The 21,162-nt window shown below is 43.7% G+C and overlaps 2 protein-coding genes across 3 annotated transcripts in view; one reads left to right on the top strand and one right to left on the bottom strand.

Moving 5' to 3' along the window:
* LOC140185252 (uncharacterized) overlaps positions 1 to 21,162 on the top strand; it is a 622,887-nt gene that overhangs the window by 433,445 nt on the left and 168,280 nt on the right. The window lies entirely within an intron of this gene.
* On the bottom strand, positions 8,936 to 19,978 carry LOC140185284 (zinc-binding protein A33-like). Of its 2 annotated transcripts, none has more exons than XM_072238672.1 (6): positions 19,568 to 19,978; positions 18,855 to 18,950; positions 18,203 to 18,436; positions 16,832 to 16,854; positions 16,626 to 16,744; positions 8,936 to 11,440 (listed from the first exon to the last, which is right to left on the bottom strand). In XM_072238672.1, exons 1-6 carry the CDS (start codon positions 19,976 to 19,978, stop codon positions 10,893 to 10,895), a joined length of 1,431 nt encoding a protein of 476 aa, XP_072094773.1. In that variant the 3' UTR covers positions 8,936 to 10,892. The 2 variants fall into 2 exon arrangements, with proteins under 2 accessions (XP_072094773.1, XP_072094772.1); XM_072238671.1 differs by having other exon boundaries at positions 16,832 to 16,947.

Genomic DNA, 21,162 nt, shown 5'->3' on the forward strand with positions numbered 1-21,162 from the left:
AAGCTGAAATTTCTACCTCTAATCCATAAACCTCCATCATCTGCATCTAATGATTTACACATCCCATAACCGATCTCAAAAAAATATCATTAATTATAATATGAAGTAATAAAAACTGCCTTGTGGGATCCCAATCTCTAACTTTTAACAACCTGATTATAACCCGCCCACCCGTACTTGATGCAAGATGTCCAATTAAAAAAAACTCAGGAAAAAGTTAGATATTTGCCTCCTCCAACCTCCTTTCCACAATTTCATAAAAAGCCTTTCCTTCCATAAATGCCATCTGCCTTTTTGAATAGTAAAAATACTGGTGTTACAACATCTATATTTAACTGTGATTTCCTAATATCATCTTCCAAACATAAAAATGAATTCAATGTCATAGTTGCCCACCCATACCTTTACAAGACGTCTAAAGAAGATCAATCAGATAAAATTGTACAATAACCCCCTCAATTGCATTTCCAAAAATTAATTTAAAGTCCCTCCTTCAATAAATATCATTTGCCTTTTCAAAATCAAAATATCTTACTATTACAACTTTATTTAACTGTGCTTTCCTAATATGATCTTCCAAACCCAAAACTGATTCCAGTGTTATCCTACCCTTCCGAATTCCCCTGTGATAAAACATGAAATCACCTCTTTTATCGAAAATATAACTCAAACGCTTGGTTACCATACATTCCACAAGTTCACATAAAGGAGACGTTATTGATATTGGCCTATAACAAGGAGGATCAGACAGGGAGCTCCAGGTTTTAGAATGGGCACTACTACAACAACCGTTTTCCATGAGGAAAGTCAATGGCTAAACCTCCAAATACGATTCAGAAAGTTAATGTTTTCACAAAAGAAAATTACATACATACCTGTTGAATCAAGAATTTCTACTATTAGTTCCTCATACACTTTATTCCCATTCACAACTCTATACCCTGTCACTTTCCTTATACAACTGGCAACACCACCCTTCTACTAACTAACCTGTCAAGCCTAGCGACAATATAATCCTGCACAGGAATAAAAACTTATAATGTGCAGGTTTCCTGAACAGATATAACATCGGAAGAGTCTGACAAATCAGAAATAAACTTCTTACACTCTTGACCATTATAAATCAGAGTTCTCTCATTTCATTGCAATATTTTAATCCTATTATGTATGTTCACAAGTAGACTCGGATACAGATACCCCACCTAACAAAACTTCATTTAAAGCTTCCCACAAAACACCAGTTACACCAAGATACCTTTCTACAGCTTTCACAATAATTTTAATTTCCTCAGTAGGATGAGATGTCTGAGCAGTACAATTCACCACATCAGTTATAAAGATTACAAACTTAATTTTATCCAGCAGTGCATTATCTTTGGTGAGAGAACTGTGATGCTGATATGTCTCCACTGACGTCACAGTCTGTTCTCTGAGTGGGATCACTTTATCCAGTTTACCTGATCTGCTTGCTCTACTTGTCCTTGAACAGGTCCTTCTGCTCACTGTGTTGTTCTGAACAAACTGAACCGGTCATTTCATGGCTTACTAAACCAATCCCTCTGCCTACACAAGGTCCACATCCCTCCATTCTCCTCACATCCAGGTGGTATCTAATAGCCTCTATCACATCTGCCTCCACCGCCACCCCTGACATTCACTCCAGACACTCACCACGATGGGTATGAAAAACAAAACTTGAAACGCAAATCTCCTTTCAACATTCTGAGTCAGGTTTTCAAAATCATTGTCTTTTGTAACTGCTTTTTTTTAACAGCAGCTGTGCAGAGACAAAGTAGCATTAAATTACAAAATACTTAAATAGTTCAAAAGGACCAGTGAGGTAGTTTTTCCCCTTTTTCCTGAAGTGCATGCCCACTGGCATTGGACATTTCCTCCTTAGAAAAAAAAAATACCAGTTGCCCACTCCGTCTGTGCCTGGTACATTCTTGTAAACGTCTGTCAGACCTCCCTGAGCCTCTGCCGGAGATTTCCCGAGATTGTCCAGTCTTGCTTTATCCAGGCAGCATCCTGTTAAGCCTCTTCTAATCACCATCCAAAACCTCCGCGTTATTCCTACATTAGAATGCAATTCTCCAAAGGCAACATAGCTGCGTAACACTGGAACCACTATCTGGGAGTTATGAACTCAGATTCCAAGTTGCCTCTGCAGATCAATACTGTCCAATCTCGTCCCATGAATATAACCGCAAGGGGATAATGCTGAGCCTTTATGAAACGCTAATCAGGTCACACGAGGAGTATTGTCAACAGTGTTGTGTCCCATATCTCAGAAAGGATGTGTTGTCGTTGGAGAGAGTACAAAGGAGGTTCAGAAGGATGATTTTGGGAATGAAGGGGTTAACATATGAGGAGCATTTGGCAACTTTGAGCATGTACACCCTGGAACTCTGAAGAATGCAGAGGAGGTCTCATTGAAACCTGCTGAATGCTGAAAGGATCAGATAAGGTGGATGTGGAGAGGATGTTTCTGATGGCGGGGATATCAAGATCTAGAGGGTACATCTACAAAATGAGGAGCCACCTTTTCAAACAGAGGTTAAGCGGATTTTCTTTTTTCATATTAGCCAGGGAGTATTGGATCTGTGGAATGCTCTGCACAGACTGCGGTAGAGGCCAAGTCTGTGGGTATATTTAAGGCAGAAGTTGATTGTTTCCTGATCAGTCAGGGCATCAAAGGATATGGTGAGAGGTCAGATGTATGGAATTGAGTGTGATCCGGGATCAGCCATGACAGAAAGGCAACAGACTCGATGGGCTGATTGGCCTAATTCTGCTCCTATGTTTCATGGTCTTATGGACACAAACCCCCTCAATCATGATGAATCTCCTCTGCAGTCTTCCAGCACAAAACACCCTTTGTACACAATGCTAAGCAGAACTGAAAGCAACTTTTCAAGAACTTTGGCAAGTCAGGCTGCATCTATTGGGGGGAATGGAGTCGATGTTTGGGAGAGAGCCCGTCCCTTACGGCACTGACACAGGCCCTTCGGCCCAACCTTTCCATGCTGTCCTGGTGTCCATTTAAACTAATCCCTCTGCCTGCCTTTGACATAGAACATAGAAATCTACAGCACATTACAGACCCTTCAGCCCACAATGTTGTACCAACTATGTAAAGTACTCTAGAAACTGTCTAGGATTTCCCTATCGTATAGCCCTCTATTTTTCTAAGCTCCATGTACCTATCTAAGAGTCTCTTACAATATCCTATTGTATCTGGGTCTACCACTGTCGCTGGCAGTGCATTCCACACACCATCCACTCTCTGTGTGAAAAACCTACCCCTGACATCCCCCTTGTACCAACTTCCAAGCACCTTAAAACTATGCCCCGTCGTGTTAGTCATTTCACTCCCTCTTTCGTATCCACATTCTTTTTGTAGTGAGGTGACCAGAATTGAACACAGTACTGCAAGTGGGGAATAAATGTCTCCTTAAACGAACCACTTCACACGTATCTGGGTTGAACTCCATCTGCCACTTCTCAGCCCAGTTCTGCATCCTATTTCCCACTGTAATCTCTGACAACCCTGCAGACTGTCCACAAATCCCCCAACTTTTGTGTCATCAAGTCGTCAAGTCAAGTTTATTGTCATTTTGACCATAAACTGCTGGTACAATACACAGTAGAAACAAAACCACGTTCCTCCAGGACCCTGGTGCTACATGAAACGACACAAAACTACACTAGACTGTGTGAAACAGCACAAGGCTACACGAGGCTACGAAAAACAACATAAAAACTGCACTAGACTACAGCCCTGCACAGCACTATATAAAGTGCACAATACAGTGCAGGGCAGTACAATAATTAATAAACAAGACAATAGGTGCAGCAGAGGACAAATTACAATATAATAATAAATGTTGTAGATGTCAGTCTAGACTCTGAGTATTGAGGAGTCTGATGGCTTCGGGGAAGAAACTGTTGCACAGTCTAGTCGTGAGAGCCCGAATGCTTCGGTACCTTTTGCCAGATGGCGGGAGGAAGAAGAGTTTGTATGAGGGGTGCAATAGACAATAGGTGCAGGAGTAGGCCATTCGGCCCTTCGAGCCAGAACTGCCATTCACTGTGATCATGGGTAATCAGCCACAATCAGTACCCCGTTCCTGCCTTCTCCCCATATCCATTGACTCCACTATCATTAACAGCTCTACCTAACTCTTTCTTGAAAGCATCCAGAGAATTGGCCTCCACTGCCTTCAGGGGCAGAGCATTCCACAGATCCACAGCTCTCTGGGTGAAAATGTTTTTCCTCAACCCCGTTCTAAATGGCCTACCCCTTATTCTTAAACTTTGGCCCTGTTCTGTGCTCCCCCAACATCGGGAACGTTTCCTGCCTCTACTGTGTCCAATCCCTTAATAATCTTATATGTTTCAATCAGATCCCCTCTCATCCTTCTAAATTCTAGTGTATACAAGCCCAGTCGCTCCAATCTTTCAACATATGACAGTCCTGCCATACCGGGAATTAACTTTGTGAATCTACGCTGCACTCCCTCAGCAGCAAGCATGTCCTTCCTCAAATTTGGAGACCAAAACTGCTCACAATAGTCCAGGTGTGGTCTCACCGAGGCCCTGTACAACTGCAGAAGAACCTCTTTGCTCCTATACTCAATTCCCCTTGTTATGAAGGCCAACATGCCATTAGCTTTCTTCACTGCCTGCTGTCCTGCATGCTTGCTTTCAGTGACTGATGTACAAGAACACCCAGATCTTGTTGTACTTTCCTTTTTCCGAACTTGACAACATTCAGAGCATAATCTGCCTTCCTGTTCTTGCCACCAAAGTGGATAACCTCAAATTTATCCACATTAAATTGCATCTGCCATGCATCTGCCCATTCACCCAACCTGTCCAAGTCACCCTGCATTCTCATAACATCCTCCTCACATTTCACACTGCCACTCAGCAATGTGTCATCTGAAAATTGCTAATGTTACTTATAATCCCTTCATCTAAATCATTAATGTATATTGTAAATAGCTGCGGTCCCAGCACCGAGCTTTGCGGTACCCCACCAGTCACTGCCTGCCATTCTGAAAAGGACCAGTTAATCCCTACTCTTTGTTTCCTGCCTGCCAACCAATTTTCTATCCATGTCAGTACCCTACCCCCATAGCAATACCATGTGCTCTAATTTTGTCCACTAATCTCCTATGTGGGACCTTATCAAAGGCTTTCTGAAAGTCCAGGTACACTACATCCACTGGCTCTCCCTTGTCCATTTTCATAGTTACATCCTCAAAAAATTCCAGAAGATTAGTCAAGCATGATTTCCCCTTCGTAAATCCATGCTGACTCGGACCGATCCTGTTACTGCTATCCAAATGTGCTGCTATTTCATCTTTTATAATTGACTCCAGCATCTTCCCCACCACTGATGTCAGATTAACTGGTCCCTTATTCCGTTTTCTGTCTCCCTCCTTTCTTAAAAAGTGCGATAACATTAGCTACCCTCCAATCCACAGGAACTGATCCTGAATCTATAAGACATTGGAAAATGATTACCAATGCGTCCACGATTTCTAGAGCCACCTCCTTAAGTACTCTGGGAAGCAGACCATCAGACCCTGGGGATTTATCGCCCTTTAGTCCCATCAGTCTATCCAACACCATTTTCCGCCCAATGTGAATGTCCTTCAATTCCTCCGTTACTTTCGGTCCTGTGGCCATTATTACATCTGGGAGATTGTGTCTTCCCCAGTGAAGTCAGATCCAAAGTACCTGTTCAACTCGTCTGCCATTTCTTTGTTCCCATAATAAATTCACCCGTTTCTGTCTTCAAGGGCCCAACTTTGGTCTTTATCAATGTTTTCCTCTTCACATACCTAAAGAAGCTTTTACTATCCTCCTTTATATTCTTGGCTAGCTTACCTCATCTTTTCTCCCCGTTTTGTCTTTTTAGTTATCTTCTGTTGCTCTTTAAAAGTTTGCCAATCCTCCGGCTTCCCGCTCATTTTTGCTATGTTATACTTCTCCTCTTTTATTTTTATACTGTCCTTTACTTCCCTTGTCAGCCACGGTCGCCCTTACTCCCCTTCGGATCTTTCTTCCTCTTTGGAATGAACTGACCCTGCACCTTCTGTATTATTGCCAGAAATACCTGCCACTGGTGCGTGGGGCCCCTCACAATACTGTTAGCTTTGCGGGGCAGCGTGTGGTGTAAATGTCTGTAATCAGCGGGGCCTTCTGGGAGTTGTAGTCATATCCTCGCCTCCTCGTACACTCCCTGCAAAGACGTTTTTCCTCAGCCACCGCAAGCTTTGCCGGAACGGACTGACTGAGGCGACGAAGGGGAACCGCGCCCGTCCTTGTGAACGCCGAGTCCGGCAACCATCGACAGCAGCGACTCGCTGAACTTCGCCATGGCGATGGAGCGGAAGAGGAGGGGCCGAACATGGGGCTGATTTCCACCAGCCTATCGTAGCTCAGACCCGCCACTAACTCTTTCTGTCAGTGGCTACAGTGCCTGTCGGTCAAATGAGAACTCAGACGGTGATTAGTTAATATGAACGTCAGTCAGCCTTCCTGTCTTGACGAGCTTGAGTTTGGATTTACTGTATATCGCGGACAGGCAGCCGATATATTTGAATGTGTTTGGTAAAGCAAATTGGGAGAAATGTAAGTTTTTATGTGATGATGCATCAGTCTCCGAGTAACACTATTAATAATAGAAGGGCACAGGCCGTGATGAGGAAGGCCGTGATTTACTGGAATTATATTGAGATAATATTGGAAGGGATATTAAACTTGGAGATGTTTGCGATGTGGTTAAGCAAATGCGGGGATTTGAAATGATCATATCATTCCAGTGTTGATTAATGAGGGCAAATGATTGTGACTGGAACAGGGAAGGTTGTGTTACTGGCTGGGTCATTTGCTGTCATTCAAAATCAAGACCATTTAAGTGAAGAAGTTAAACAATGTAGGGATATGTTTTTCAGTAAATAAATACCCTGATGTGTTGGAAGCCAGTCATAGTATCACTGATGTAGAGTTTTCTTTGTAGAAATTTAAGAAGTCTATTATTAATTCAGGTCAGGCGCCCCAGGGAATGGTGATATATGTAATTGTAATTCTCTCTCGTGCAAATATTAAATGTTTGAATTCTGTTTGGAGATGAGGCGATCTTCCTCCCTCATGGAATATGGCAGCAATTGTGCCTGTTCTGAAACCTGGGAGATCCCAGTCTGATCCTTCTCGTTTTGGGCCTATATCGTTAATGTCTCATTCATGTAAGCTGATGGAATGTATAGTAATCGAGTGCTTGAGTTATATTTTGGAAAAGAGAGATGATATAGCATTTTATCAGAGTGGATTTTGGAAGGGGAGAATAACATTAGATTCAGTTTTAGATTTGGAAGATGATATTAGGAAAGCACAGTTAAATAAAGATGTTGTAATAGCTGTATTATTTGCTATTGTTACCACATATGATATGTTATGGACCGAAGGACTTTTGATTAAATTTTGGAGATTAGGAATGAGTGTAGATTGCATAATTTATCTGAGTTTTTTATTTGGACGGGCTGTGCAGGAATGGGTGGGCATGTTATGTTTGTGTTTCTACGAGATAGAGAATGGGATCCCACAAGGCAGTATTTGTAGCCCTTCATTATTTAATATTATCATTAATGTTATTTTCTCTGAGGATGGTACTCTGGTGGGTAAATCACTATATGCAGATGATGTAACTTTATACATTAGAGGTGGTATTTCAATGTTTCTGTAAATAGGATGCGATTTACAATTAATAGGTCAAACAGTGGGGAAATGGATAAAGATTTTAAGCTCTCAGTTGCTAAAACACGTTATGTGTTTTACAAACAGGATTAATAGACCTGCACATGATTTGAAATTATATGATTAAACTCTTGAGAAATAGTCATTGGTAAGTTTTCCAGGCATGCAGATGGATAATAAACTGACATGGAAGCACCATATCAGTAAAATAATTGATATGTGTGGGTATTCTGGGGTGCAACATGAAAATCTTTGTTGATTGTTTATATTTGTTTAATTCGATCTGTTCTTGATTCTGGCTGTGTGGCTTAAGGATCAGCTTCATCTTCAACTTTATTCTGTTTGGATGTGATACCAGCACAGGCTTTAAGATTGTGTTGTGGTGCAGTAAGGTCGTCTCCTGTTTCAGCTTTACTGGTTGAAATGGGACAATTGCCCTCAGAATGACAGAGGGTGAAGTTGCTGTTAACATACTGGATTAATTTGAGAGGTAAGGAAATATCATCATGTTAGAGGTGTGCTAGAGGACTGTTGGGAACATCACAAGAAGAATGTTTTTAGTGTTGGGTGGCTGGGTTCTTATCAAGCTGGGAATATGGGTGTATTGGATGATACAACATCTCCCACTGTAGCTTTCTCTGTAGCACCACCTTGTTTTTCCAATGACTTCAGTTGATTTTAGGTAACACAATAGGATTATGTTCTGCCTGAGAGTCTGCTGGTTCATCGGTATATTAATGAAGGTTATTATCATATGGTAACCATTTGTACAGATGGATGAAATAATAATTTAACTGGGAATGTTGGTGTAGCTGTTTTCTTTGTGTCTGAATTGCAGGTTCTGATAAAGAAATGACTTGCCAGCCACTAATCAGTAAATGAAGCATAATTCATTGTCATCCTTTTAGGCTTACAGTGGGTGGAGGAAATTGGTCCATGCAAATTTGTAATTTGTTCAGAATCGTTTTCCGTTTTGATAAGACTTTTAAAAGGTCATTCTAGCAGTAGGTCAGATTTGCTGTTAGAAACTCATCAAACAGTATTTCATATACAACGTTTGTTTCATATGTCTGCACACTATGGATCCTGCACATCGCACTGTTGAGGGAAATGATCAGGCTGACTGGTTAGCAAAAAAAAAAAAAAAAAAACAAAAAACCCTGTTAAAAGTTCAACTGTGGATATAGACCTTCCACTTAGCAAATCAGAAGCTAAGGGTTAAGAATTAATGGCTTATGGCAGACTTGTAGGACAATAGACATAAGGACAGACACCTTTACAGAATACATAAACCTGTTGGGTTTATAGAAGAAGGCCTTAAAACAAGAAGCAAAGGAATTATATTGACACAACTTAGAATTGCCCACGCTATGCTTAATTATACCTTGTATCTAATTGGAAAACTTCATTCTGTGTCATGTACATTTTGACATTATGAAACTGTTAAACACATACTATTTCAGTGTGAAGCGTATGAGGCTGAAAAATCAGTTGCATTCTCAGTACAATCTTTGTGGGGTAGATAGTTTTCAGGGAAAAACTTTATTGAGTTCTGGGAGTGATGTAGTTTGAGAAAAACATTGAAATGTGGTAGGAGGTTTGGTCTCCTTCCAGTTCAATAAAATAGATCTTCTGGCCTTTAAAGAAACAAATGCGATCATCTGACAGGCTAACGAGGATAAAAGTCTATATTCTATCATTGGCAAACCAACAATTGCTGGAATAGGATGAGATTGTAAATCAAAACGCAAAACTGTTGAAATAATATCAAAAATACCTTTCCAGAATCTTTCCAAAAGAGGACAGGACCAAAACAAGGAAGCCACCTCAGAGTGACATCGGTCACAAATAGGGTTTAGATAGGAATAAAAATGGGCTAATTTATCTTTAGACATTGGAGCCTATGCACTAATTTAAATTGTATTAGCGTATGTTTGGCACACAGAAGAAGTTCTCAACTGGCGGGGGTAGGGACCCGTGGCTGACCAGGGAAGTTTAGGACTGTGTAAAACCTGAGGAAATGGAACATAAGGTAGCAAAAGTGAGTGGGATGCTGGATTATTGGATGCTTTGAAAATCCAACAGAAGGCAACTAAAAAGTGATAAGAATGTTAAAGATGAAATATGAGGCAAACTAGCCAATAGTATAAAACGTGGCAGATTAAATACAGTGTCGGGAAATATCTGATCATGCATTTTGGTCCAATGAATAATATTGCTCAGTATTATTTAAATAGACAGAAAATTCACAGGTGCAGGGGCCTTAGGAATTCCCCTGCAAGAGTTCCAGAAAGTTATTTCACATCTTGAGTCTGTGGTAAAGAAGGGGAATACAATGCTGGCTTTTCTTTGAAGAGGAATAGAAAATTTAAGCAAGGAGAAAATGCTGAGCCTTTATAAGACACAAGTTAGGCCGTACTTGGAGTTTTGTCAACGTTTTGGGTCCCATATCTCAGAAAGGAAGTGGGAGTCTCATTGAAACCTACCGAGTGTTGAAAGGACTAGATAGGGTGGATGTGGAGAGGTTGTTTCATGTGGTGGGGATATCCAGACTAGAGGACACAGTCTCAACATTGAGGGGCGATCTTTTGAACAGAGGTCAGGAGGAATATTTTTAGCCAGACAGTAGTGACCCTGTGGAATACTCTATCACAGACTGCGGTGGAGGCTGTCTGTGGGTATATTTAAGGCGGAAGTTGATTATTTCCTGATCGATCAGACCATCAAAGGACATGGTGAGAAGGCAGGTGTATGAGGTTGAGTAGGGTCCGGGATCAGCCATGATGGAATGCTGGAGCAGAGTCGGTGGGCTGAACGGCCTAATCATGCTCCCGTGTGTTATGGTCTGACAAAGATTCACCCTAACCCCACCTCTCCCAGTCAGCACCACCCCGACCTGTCCCATTTAACCTGGCTGAGTGCGGGTGACTTTAGGACCCGGGGGAGCTCAGGACCCGCCGCCCGCGGCTGCTGCTGAATCCCCGGTGTTTCTGTTCGGTTGACGGATGCGGTGAACGAGTTAAAATTAACGGATCGATAATTCTCATCTCATGATTATTTCACTCTCTGCACATTTCTATTTACAGGGATTTTACTCCTGACGCCGGTCCCGGGACCCGACCCGTTTACAGACCCGGAGCGGAACCGGAGCAGATTCTCAGACTCTGGTTTCCATCCCGAGGCCAGAAGAAAGGATAAAGTTTCCCCGTGAATTTATTCCCAGTGAAGGTGTGGAGATGGGACTTGGTCTCCGCGTTGTAAAATGAAACTGTCCCGGACTGGTAACTGAGATAAACTCCTACCCTCCCGGGGATGGAACCGGCAGGGAGACGGGGCCCAGGGGAGGGGCGAAATACGTCACAATCCCGATGTAACACGTCATCATCCCGCCCGATGACCCAGAATCCGGTCTCTGGACTCAGTCGGACCCGTCCCTTCCTCTCCACAGACTCTGCGGCGACTCCCAGACACCAGCGCCGATTCCCCACCACCTCCACCTCCCAGTAATGTCTTCCCAATGTGAATCCCTCCGATCCCAGTACACAAGTCCAGAATGTGAATCTCTTCCCGGTATTAGGGAGATTCCTCCAGGTCCAGGTCCGTCTCACACTCTTCCGATCCTCAGACACCTTGAGACACGGATTCGCCGTTTCCACATCCAGGGTGACACGGACTGGGGGGAGAAGCAGAGAATTAGAGAGTCCCCGGGGATCGGGGGGAGACTCGGGCAGCACGGCCCCGGGGATCGGGGCAGACTCGGGCAGCGCGGCCCCGGGGATCGGGGGGAGACACGCGCAGCGCGGCCCTGGGGATCGGTGGGAAAGGCCGCTGGGACAAAGGCGCGGTCGGGTGGCCGACACGAACCTTTCCCGTGGTTTGTCCCGACGAAAGCGGATGGACAACTAATGTCTCCCCAAGGGTTTCCACTGGACGGAGAGCAGAGATTTCCCGGTCAAACAGACACAAAATGCTGGAGGAACCGAGCGGGTCAGGCAGGAGGTGTGGAGAGAGATGGACAGTCTACGTTTCAGGTCGACATCTTCCCTCAAGAACAGAAATAGACAGCAAACGAGTGCGGGAAAGGGGTGGATTAGGATGAGAAGGGGGTGAGTGAATGGATTTAAACAGGAGGTCACATTGTTTCTTCGACTCAACTTGTTCGTGTCGACCAATTTACTTTAATGAGCAAGTCCCATTTGTCTATTATTCCTTGCCATCTTTCTTATCCGCGGACCTGCCGAGGTGAATTTTAAAACATTGTTAAAACAATTTTAAAACCCACTCTACAGTTGATCAAGGACCTGGTGTAAACAGAAATAACCCTCTTCCCTGTCCACTATACCATGAATTTTAGTGTCATAGGCAAACCTACTAACGATGTCACCTACACTATCATACAAATCATTAATATGAATGACAAACAACCGCGGCCCCAGCACCGACCTCTGCAGGTCACAGGCCTCCAGTGCTCTGTGTTTAGGAGACACTTGGACAGACACTTCAACAGGCAAGGCACAGAAGGAGATTGACCTAATGCTGGCCAATGGGATGAATTTAGATGGGTAAATCTGTCAGCACAGATATGATGGGTTGAAGGGCACATTTCTATGCTGTACGGTGAAGGGCTTTGTGACTTTAAGTGAACTGAATAACTGAGACACCACCACCCACCCCGTGTTGAGAATCCCAAACAGACAGTGACCCCTGATCCTTGACTTCTCAGATGGGGAAACATCCTCCCTGTATCCTGCCTGTTGAGCCCTGAAATAATTTCATGTTTCCCTGAGATCTCCCGTCATTCTTCTGAACAGGGAACAGAGAACATGGAACAGTACAGCACAGGAACAGGCCCTTCATTCAATGTTAACATTCATTTGTGAGTGTGAAGTGTGGAGTGGGGGTGTGTGAAGGTTCGAGACAGTGAAAGAGTTGATAATGGGAACCAGCAGCGGAGAGATAAACGGCAGATTGAACCAGAACCTGCTGAGAGAGGGGTGGAAATCCTGTGGGTGAACTGTGTGTGTAGACCTAATGAGAAGGTGACGGGGGTCAAAGGTGGAGATGAGGATCCCTTTGTCCCCTTTCCCACAACCTCATCACCTGCAGCCCCTCAAGAGGAAAGGGGAGGAATTTTCAGGGACCCTTAAGAAACACAGGTCCTGATGAAGAGTTTCAGTCCGAACGGTCGATTGTTTACTCTTTTCCATAGATGCTTCCTGGCCTGCTGAGTTCCTCCAGCATTTTGTGTGTGCTGCTCCGCTTTAAATATAATTAATTATTTGGCCCCCACAGATGCCTGTGGCAGATTCACTATCCTGTGGCTGAACGAATTCCTTCTCATCTCTATTCTAAATGGACATTATCTAATCGGAGGCTGTGCCTTCTGTTCTCGACCCACCCACTATAGGAAACATCCTCCCGACATCAACTCTCTCCAGACAGGTTTCAGAGAGATCAGGCCGAGTCCATTCATCAGGACCTGTGTTGCTTGGGGAACAGCATCTGCAGATTTTCTGGTGTTTCATATTTGAAGCTGAAGTTAATCGGTTCTTCATTAGTCAGGGTGTCAAAAGTTATGGGGAGGAGGTAGAAGAATCTTGTTGAGGGGGATAATAAATCAGCCATTCTTCTAAACTCCAGTGAGTACAGGCCCAGAGCCACCAAACACTCCTCATATGTTAACCCTTTCATTCAGGGAATCATTCTCGTGAGTCTCTCCAATGCCAGCACATCTTGTCCTATATAAGGGAGCCAAAGCTGCTCACAATACTCCAAGAGTGGTCTGACAAATACCTTATAAAACATCAGCATTACACCCTTGCTCCTGCATTCTAATTATGTCGAAATGAATGTTAACATTGAGTTTGCCAATCTTACCACTGACTCAAAGTAAAAGTTAACCTTTAGGGAATCCTGCACAAGGACACCCAAGTCCCTTTGCACCTCAGAATTTTTAATTTTCTCCCTGCTTACAAAATCATCCATGCCCTTATTCCTTCTACCAAATGCACGTGTGACTTCCCTACTCGATAATCCATCTATCGCTTCTTTGCCCATTTTCCTGATCTGTCTTCCACAGCACGACTTGCCCATTCACCTTTTTCATATCCTCTGGAAACCTGGCCACAAAGGCATCAATTCTGTTTGAAATCTTTCTTTGTTTATCTTGGCTTTGTGCTCCTCGGAGTATTCCAACAGATTTGTCCGGCAAGATTTCCTCTGAAAGGAATCCCTGCTGTCTTTGGTCTATTTTATCATGTGCCTCCATGTACCCAAAAGCTCGTCCTTAATACTGGACTCCAACATCTCCCCAGTCACACCACATCCAGACTAACACACCAATAATTTCTTTTCCTCACCTGTTCTCCCTTCTTAAAGAGCGAAGTGACCTTTGCAGTTTTCCAGTCGTCTTGAGTGATCCAGAACCTAGTGATTCTTGAAAGATCATTACTAATGCCTCCACATTCTCTTCTGCTGCCTCCTTCCGAACACACCGGTGTAGTCCAACTGGTTCAGGTGATTTATTTACCTTCAGACCTTTCATCTTCCCACGTATTTTCTCCTTAGTAATAGCAACAACACTCATTTCTGTGCACTGACACTCACTTTTCTGACAAACTTCTTGTACAGTATCTTCCAGTGAGGATTGACACAAAATACTAAATAAGTACCACTGTCATGTCTCTGTCTCCCATTCCTACCTCTCCGGCCTCATTTTCTTCGGGTCCAATAGCCACTCTCACCTGGCTTTTACTCTTTACATTTTGTGTTCTCTTTTTCATTGTTGGCTTGTTTTCCCTCATATCTTATCGTTTCTCTTCTTATTGCATTTTTATTACTTTCTTTTGGTTATCAAAACCGTCTCTATTCTCCAACATCCTGCTAATTTTTCCAACATTGTATGCCCTCTCTTTCGCTTTTATGCTGTCTGTGACTTCCCGTGTCAAACACAGTTACCTCATCCTCCCTTTGGAATACTTGTTCATATTCGGGACGTGTCTATCCCGTGCCTTCCGAATTGCCCCCAGAAACTCCAACCGTTGCTGTTCTGCCATCGTCCCTGTTCTTGTCCACTTCCAACCTACTTTGGTTAGCTCCTCCCTCATGCCTCTGTCATTCCCGTTACTCCACTCTGATACTGATACATCTGACTTTATCTTCTCCCTCTCAAACTGCGGCGTAAATTCTATCATTTCAATATCACTGTTTCTGTAGGGTTATTTAACCTTAAGCTCCCTAAACATATCTAGTTCATTATACAAATCCCACTCCCGAATTGCCTTTTCTCCCATTGGGCTCAACCACAAGCTGTTCGAAAAAGCCATCTCGGGGGCATTCTACAAATTCCCTCTCTTGGGATGCAGCACCAACCTGATTTTCTCAATCTACCTGTATATTGAAATTCCCCATTCCTACTTTCACCCTGCACTTTTCAGCTCCTGGTATAGTTTGTATCCATTTTGTACCCAGGTCACTATTTGCAGGCCTGTATATAACTCGCATCAGGGTCTTTTTACCCTTACCGTTTCTTACTGATGCTGTAGCGCCAGTACCCACAAAGATTCTACATCTTCCAAACAGATGTCACCTCTTTCTAAGGATTTGATTTCATTTTTTACAACAGAGCCTCCCCATCCCCTCTGCCTACCTGCCTGTCCTTTGAATACAAGGTGTATCCTTGGATGTTGGGCTTCAAGCCAGCATCTCCTTTCAGCCACAACTCAGTGACGCCAACAACGTTATACCTGCCAATTTCTACCTGTGCTACAACATCATCTACCTTATTCCGTATACTGGAGTATTCAAATATAACACCTTCAGTCCTGTATTCATCAGCCTATTCGACACTGTCCACAGGAACTTAAGCAAGGTCTTTGATGTGGATGATAGACGACACTGGGGGTATTGTCTGCATTTCTGCTGCCCCGATCTGGGAGGGGTATGATTACACTGGACAGGAAGCTTCAGAGTGGAGAGGGTGGTGTTACAAGGTCTGGAATGCTTGGGTTAAAAAGAGACAGACTGGATGTGCTCGGGCTAATTCCCTGTAGTGTTGGATGTTCAGTTATTCAACTCTATAAAACCATAAGAGGCCTAGACATAAAAGGACATAATCTTCTTACCCGGGACATAAGAGTAGAGAATTTGCTGTCAGTGGAAGCTGTAGAAACATGTGTAATTAAAATATTTTAAAATACATTTAGACATTACACAGAGGGATATGGGAGAAACACTCACAAACAGGACATGCTCAAGAAGACATCATAGACTTGCAGATGGATGAAGTGGGCCGTGGGTTCAACATCTGTCAAACCCTCCCAGATCATCCTCCTGAGGAATCTCACCCCGGAGTCTGTCTGTGAACTGTTGATGTGACGTCACGTCAGAGGGCAGCTCAGTGCACAGAACAGACAGACTGGGTAAGGACGGCAGATTTCATTCTGGAATAGGAATTTTGACCTGTCTCTTTGACCGTGTGTCACACTCTGATGGTCTGTGTGTGTTATGGTGTTATTTGCTTTCACACCCTACAATATCATAAAATCAGTATTAATTTTGCAGCTCCTGTGGTAGGATTCAAACTCATGTCTTGGCGTGTTAGTGCAGTGGCCTGGGATCAGGACCCAGTGGTTCATCTGCCAGTCCCGTGTATTGGTTGTATTGTCACCCTGTGCTGGTGTGTTCAGGGGTCTGACATCTCCAGCTGACCATGTGACTGTGATGCCTCCCAGTCAGTGGGGTTGATGTGCAATAAACTTCAATTCCCCTTCAGTCCATAATTACAGCTAATCTTTCCTTTGAATTAGAACCTAATTGTGTCTTATAAACAATGAATAATGAATCTTTGTAAGTTTTACCTCGATAATTGGCATCAAGTGTTTCTCTCAGCATTGTGTTGAACAAATAGAGGTGATCGAATTTTTCAATTGGTAGGGTCTCATCTGTCACTTTCAATTCCTGGATATCATCATTAATCCTGTAAATATCAAACTGCTGGTTATAAACTGCAAATTTGAATGATTTTACAAATCCATACAGGGTTTTGGTAAAGAGCAGGTCCTACCTCCTGTTCTGACGAGCTTCCTCCTGAAAGGAATAAAACACAAATCTGAATAGACCGAGACTGTCGACATCCTGAATTTCATCTTTATCATTACAAGGTGTTGAAAATTCCCACTCCTGCAGCCAGTCACACACACAAACAATACAGAACCAGGGGTTAAATTACAGGAAAGGTTTCTGAAAGCTAGGCCATTACTGAGAGGATGAAACTTGCAAGGAAGACAGGACAGGTTGTGATTTTTTATCTGGACAAGGTGTTAGAATGATGAGATGGAGGAATTCAAATCAGTGATGGATTTGATAATGAATCCGATAAGAAATTTAGTGAAGAGGATGTGGAACTCACTGGCACAGGAGTGGTTGAAGTGGAACAGCAGAGATTGAATGTCACGGGTAAACTAGATAAACAGATGAGGGACCGTGGAGATCAGAGCACTGTCGCTGGGTGTGGTGGGTAGGTGGGAGGAGGCTTGTGAAGCAGGGAAATTGATAGCAGAATATGGACAGAATGGCCTGTAAATGATGGAAAATGGGATAGAATCCCATGTGAAACTTATCTGAAAAAGTAAAGAGTCTGTGAATGTTTTTGTAATCTGACGGAAACCAGATATGGCGGATAAATCTGATGTGTGGGTCACATTCTTTGTTCTCAGTGATTGACAGAGAGACCCTCACACCCACCGCACCAGACACACTCACAGTCTGTGACTGGAACTGTGTGTCAATGTGAGATTTAGAGAATATTTAATGTGATAATCAAAGACACAATCAGCAGCTCTGCATTATAATCAGAGTAAATTATTTCAGAGAAGATTGGACTCTGTCCTTGGATATACAGAACTTGTGGAAGTCCAGTTTTGGGACAATAGCAGCACTGAATAGTTGTATCAATTGTCTGGTGAGACAGTTTACTGCCATTTGTAAATGTTGTATGTAAGAGCAACGGATCTGTTTTCTGTCTGCATTGTATTCTGAGTTACATGGTTATTATGGTAACTAGTCACGTGAGTGGGGTGTGGTAAAAGGAAAAGGTGAGGTATTGGTACTTCGTTCTGGGCTGTTTTGAGCTGCGGACAGATGGATGTCATACCTTTTGTTGACCAATTCTTTGCAGTTTAATTTACTATTAATAACGCTTAAGTTTCATCACTTCAAGATTGTATGTTGCTACTGAAGGATCGAATATATATCTTCGACATTTTGGAACATGATTATTGGAGTGATCGGGAGGTGCAACTTACAAGTATAACAATCTGTGCGAGGTCGCCAGCAGCGGCAACTAATTTGTTAGAAATGGCCACTGTTTACTTCAAATATTCCACTGTTCATTTAGTGTCCTTTGACAGAAATAAATTGAAATAAAATCCCTCACCTTGAGAAATATCACACTGTCTTTTTGATCCATCTGTTCCTTTAACTTAGTGATTTCCTCCTGAATTATCCTTATATTCTTTTGAATCTCACAAAGATTTTTCTCCATTGGATTGAGAATCCTCTTCTCTTCTTCCCTGAGATCCCTGAGTAAACTTTGCTCTTTCTCAGTGATAATCTGGCGCAGTTCAGCAAACTGGGATGTGATGTGGGTCTGAACGCTGTGTGACTGTTTCTGTCGAATAAAAGCTGAAGATAAATTTACTGTATTGCTGTGTTCTATTTCCATATGACATTAAGGTGACCATTCGGTCCATTGAAATCCATGCTAGTTCTCAGAGCATTCCCGTCAACCCCGTTCCCTCACAATTTCCTGAAACCTATTTCCCTCATTGACCCATTAACTCCCACGTGATTCACATACAGCATTCCCAAACTTCACGGGGTTAATTGTAATTAACCATTTTTCCAGCCTGTCCTTGGGATGTGTCTGAAACTGTCCTGATCATGGGGGGAAACTTGCAAACTCCACATAGTCAGCACCAGAGGTCAGGATCGAACCCGGGTCACGGGAGCTGCGATACTCTGCTATTCTGCATTAAAGTGAGCAAAACTATCCATTAATATCAGAAATTCCGCTCAGGAATCCTCACCCGAACTCTGGAAATCTTCTCTTTCTGTTGCTGCTCCTTTTCCTGGAAGTCTGATTTCTTTTTTGTGAGAGAGTCTAAGGAAGATTTTAGCTGATCCTGGAAGTCAGAGAGCGAAGGAAATAGAAACAAAGATACAACAAAAGAAACAGGTGATCAAACACGATTATCGCACAAAATGCCGGAGGAACTCAGTGAGTCAGGCAGCATCGACGCAGGGGAAATAAACAGTCGGTGTTTCGGGATGTGACCCTTCATTGGGACTGGGAAGGAATGGGGCAAAAGCCAGAATAAAAAGGTTAGGGATGAGAACCAACTGGCAGGTGAAGGTGAGACAACGTGAGGGGGATCGTGGGGGAGGGTGATGAAGTGAAAAGCTGAGAGGGGACAGGTGGAAGAGGAAAAGAGCTGAAGGAGTATTCTGATAGGAGAGGGGAATCGACCATGGAAGAAATGGGAGGAACTGGGGCTGTTTGAACCCTGAATGGTGACGAGGGAGGAGGTGTTGGAGTCAGGTGTAACGCTTGTCCCGCTTTCAGGAATCAATGCCAGGAGGGAGATCAGTGGGTCGGAGCGAGTGGATAAGTGAGTTACGTAGAGTGCGGAGAGCTGTTGGGAGTGGGTTGGGGTGGGCTGTGGGAGGGAAAGATGTACCTGTGCTGAGTAGGACAGGACAAAGGAGGATGGGGTGAATATCAAATTCGGATTAGTTTTACCTTGTAGTTGTTAACAGCTTCTTTAATCGGCATGAAGCGGTGCTCTCTGTGTTCCTGCGCAACTGCACAGATCAGACAGATCAGTGTCTTGTCCGTTTCACAAAACAGCTTCAGTTCTTCCTCATGTTCCTCGCAGTGAAGTTTACTTTCCTTCCCTTTTGGATTCAGGTTTAGATTTCGAGCTTTTTCAGCCAGATTTACTAAGGCCCGATTGACCCTGAGGGTGCGGTCAGCAAACACCTCTCTACATTCCGGGCAGGAGTTTCTCTCCTCCCTTTCCCAATACTGTGTGATACAAGAGCGACAGAAGTTGTGCCCGCACTCCAGTATAACCGGATCGGTGAAGAACTGCAGGCAGATGGCACAAATTACCTCCTCGGTCCAACTCTCGGCCGGTGCTTTCGAAGCCATGTTAACTCCCAGCACTTCCTGATTCAGAACGCTTTCGCTTTCGGGGAGCTGCCGATCCCCTGCAGTACCGCGATTGTCCACTACACGCGCTGCAGTCTCAGGGAATGAACATTCTGCTGTTGGAGGTGTTCACTTGGAAGTAATAGTGGTAATTTCCATCACAGGGTGAGATCAGCAACACACTAAACAGGTCTGAACAGAAATAAAAACTCGGCCATGGACTGCCTAAGACCGGCTGCGAAAGGAGGGGCGTTGGGCATGGGGCTTCTAACCTCCCATCCCGAAAAATGGCAGTGCACAGAAATGTCAAACGATCCTCCAAAGGCCCCATCCCTGGGATCGGAAGGACCTTCCCGGAAGATGATTGAAGTCATGTGATGAAAGGAGAAGCCACAGGGCCGATCAACCTTCGCCCTGGACAGGGGACTCTGGCAAGATGCTGGTGGGGGCCTATGCCCCGGTAGGTGTGATGGGCTAAAAAAAGAAGCAGAACAGAAATGCAGCCGGAGTGAAGAGCCTGGTTCAGTCTGAGGCGGGACTGAAAGGGACAAGTTCTGAAAAGAGAGGCACAAGAGACTGCAGATGCTGGAATCTCGAGTCAGAAACGTGATGCTGGACTGACTGAGCGTGGCAGGCAGCATCTTGGGAGAGAAATGTATAATCGACTTTCCGGGACGAGATCCTTCATCTGGACTGTCTCAACCCGAAATTTCGATTGTCCGTTTCCCTCCACAGATGCTGACTGACTTGCTGAGTTCCTCCAGCAGCTCGTTTTTTTTTTCTCCAAGTGTAAAGAGAGTCAGACTGAGGTATAAAACCGGGGTTAAGTAACTATTGCGAACAACTATTAAATTAGGTCATGCCATGAAAGTGGGGATGTGGAGAGAATATTGTGCTGTGACAAGACAGATGCTGTGGCTGCAGCGAAAAGTACAGGACTGGACATTCCACATCACAGGGTGGAAAACATTTTAGTCGGTGAAGTCCTGAAGAAACTTTCTGACTTTACCCATGTCTGTCCCAGCTTCAGTAAAAGACCAGTTTCCACAATTCTGGACAGAGCCCAGACGTTGATGTTTTTTTTTATTTTAAATCAAAATAAGAATTACACACCATAAATATTCACAAGGATAAACTGTGCAATGCCTTTACCCGAAGATCAGTGACCCTTCTGTCACGCAGCT

This window comes from Mobula birostris, chromosome 20, assembly GCF_030028105.1.
Source record: "Mobula birostris isolate sMobBir1 chromosome 20, sMobBir1.hap1, whole genome shotgun sequence".
NCBI classification, from domain to species: domain Eukaryota; kingdom Metazoa; phylum Chordata; class Chondrichthyes; order Myliobatiformes; family Myliobatidae; genus Mobula; species Mobula birostris.

What these genes read in the sequence shown, in the direction of transcription:
- LOC140185284 (XM_072238671.1), bottom strand. Translation starts at nt 19,978, where the DNA reads ATGGCTTCGAAAGCACCGGCCGAGAGTTGGACCGAGGAGGTAATTTGT. An exon ending in ACAGTGTGATATTTCTCAAG is followed by an intron (nt 16,948 to 18,202) that starts GTGAGGGATTTT and finishes GACTGGCTGCAG; the next exon opens with GAGTGGGAATTTTCAACACC. An exon ending in ACTTGATGCCAATTATCGAG is followed by an intron (nt 11,441 to 16,625) that starts GTAAAACTTACA and finishes TTCTCCCCCCAG; the next exon opens with TCCGTGTCACCCTGGATGTG.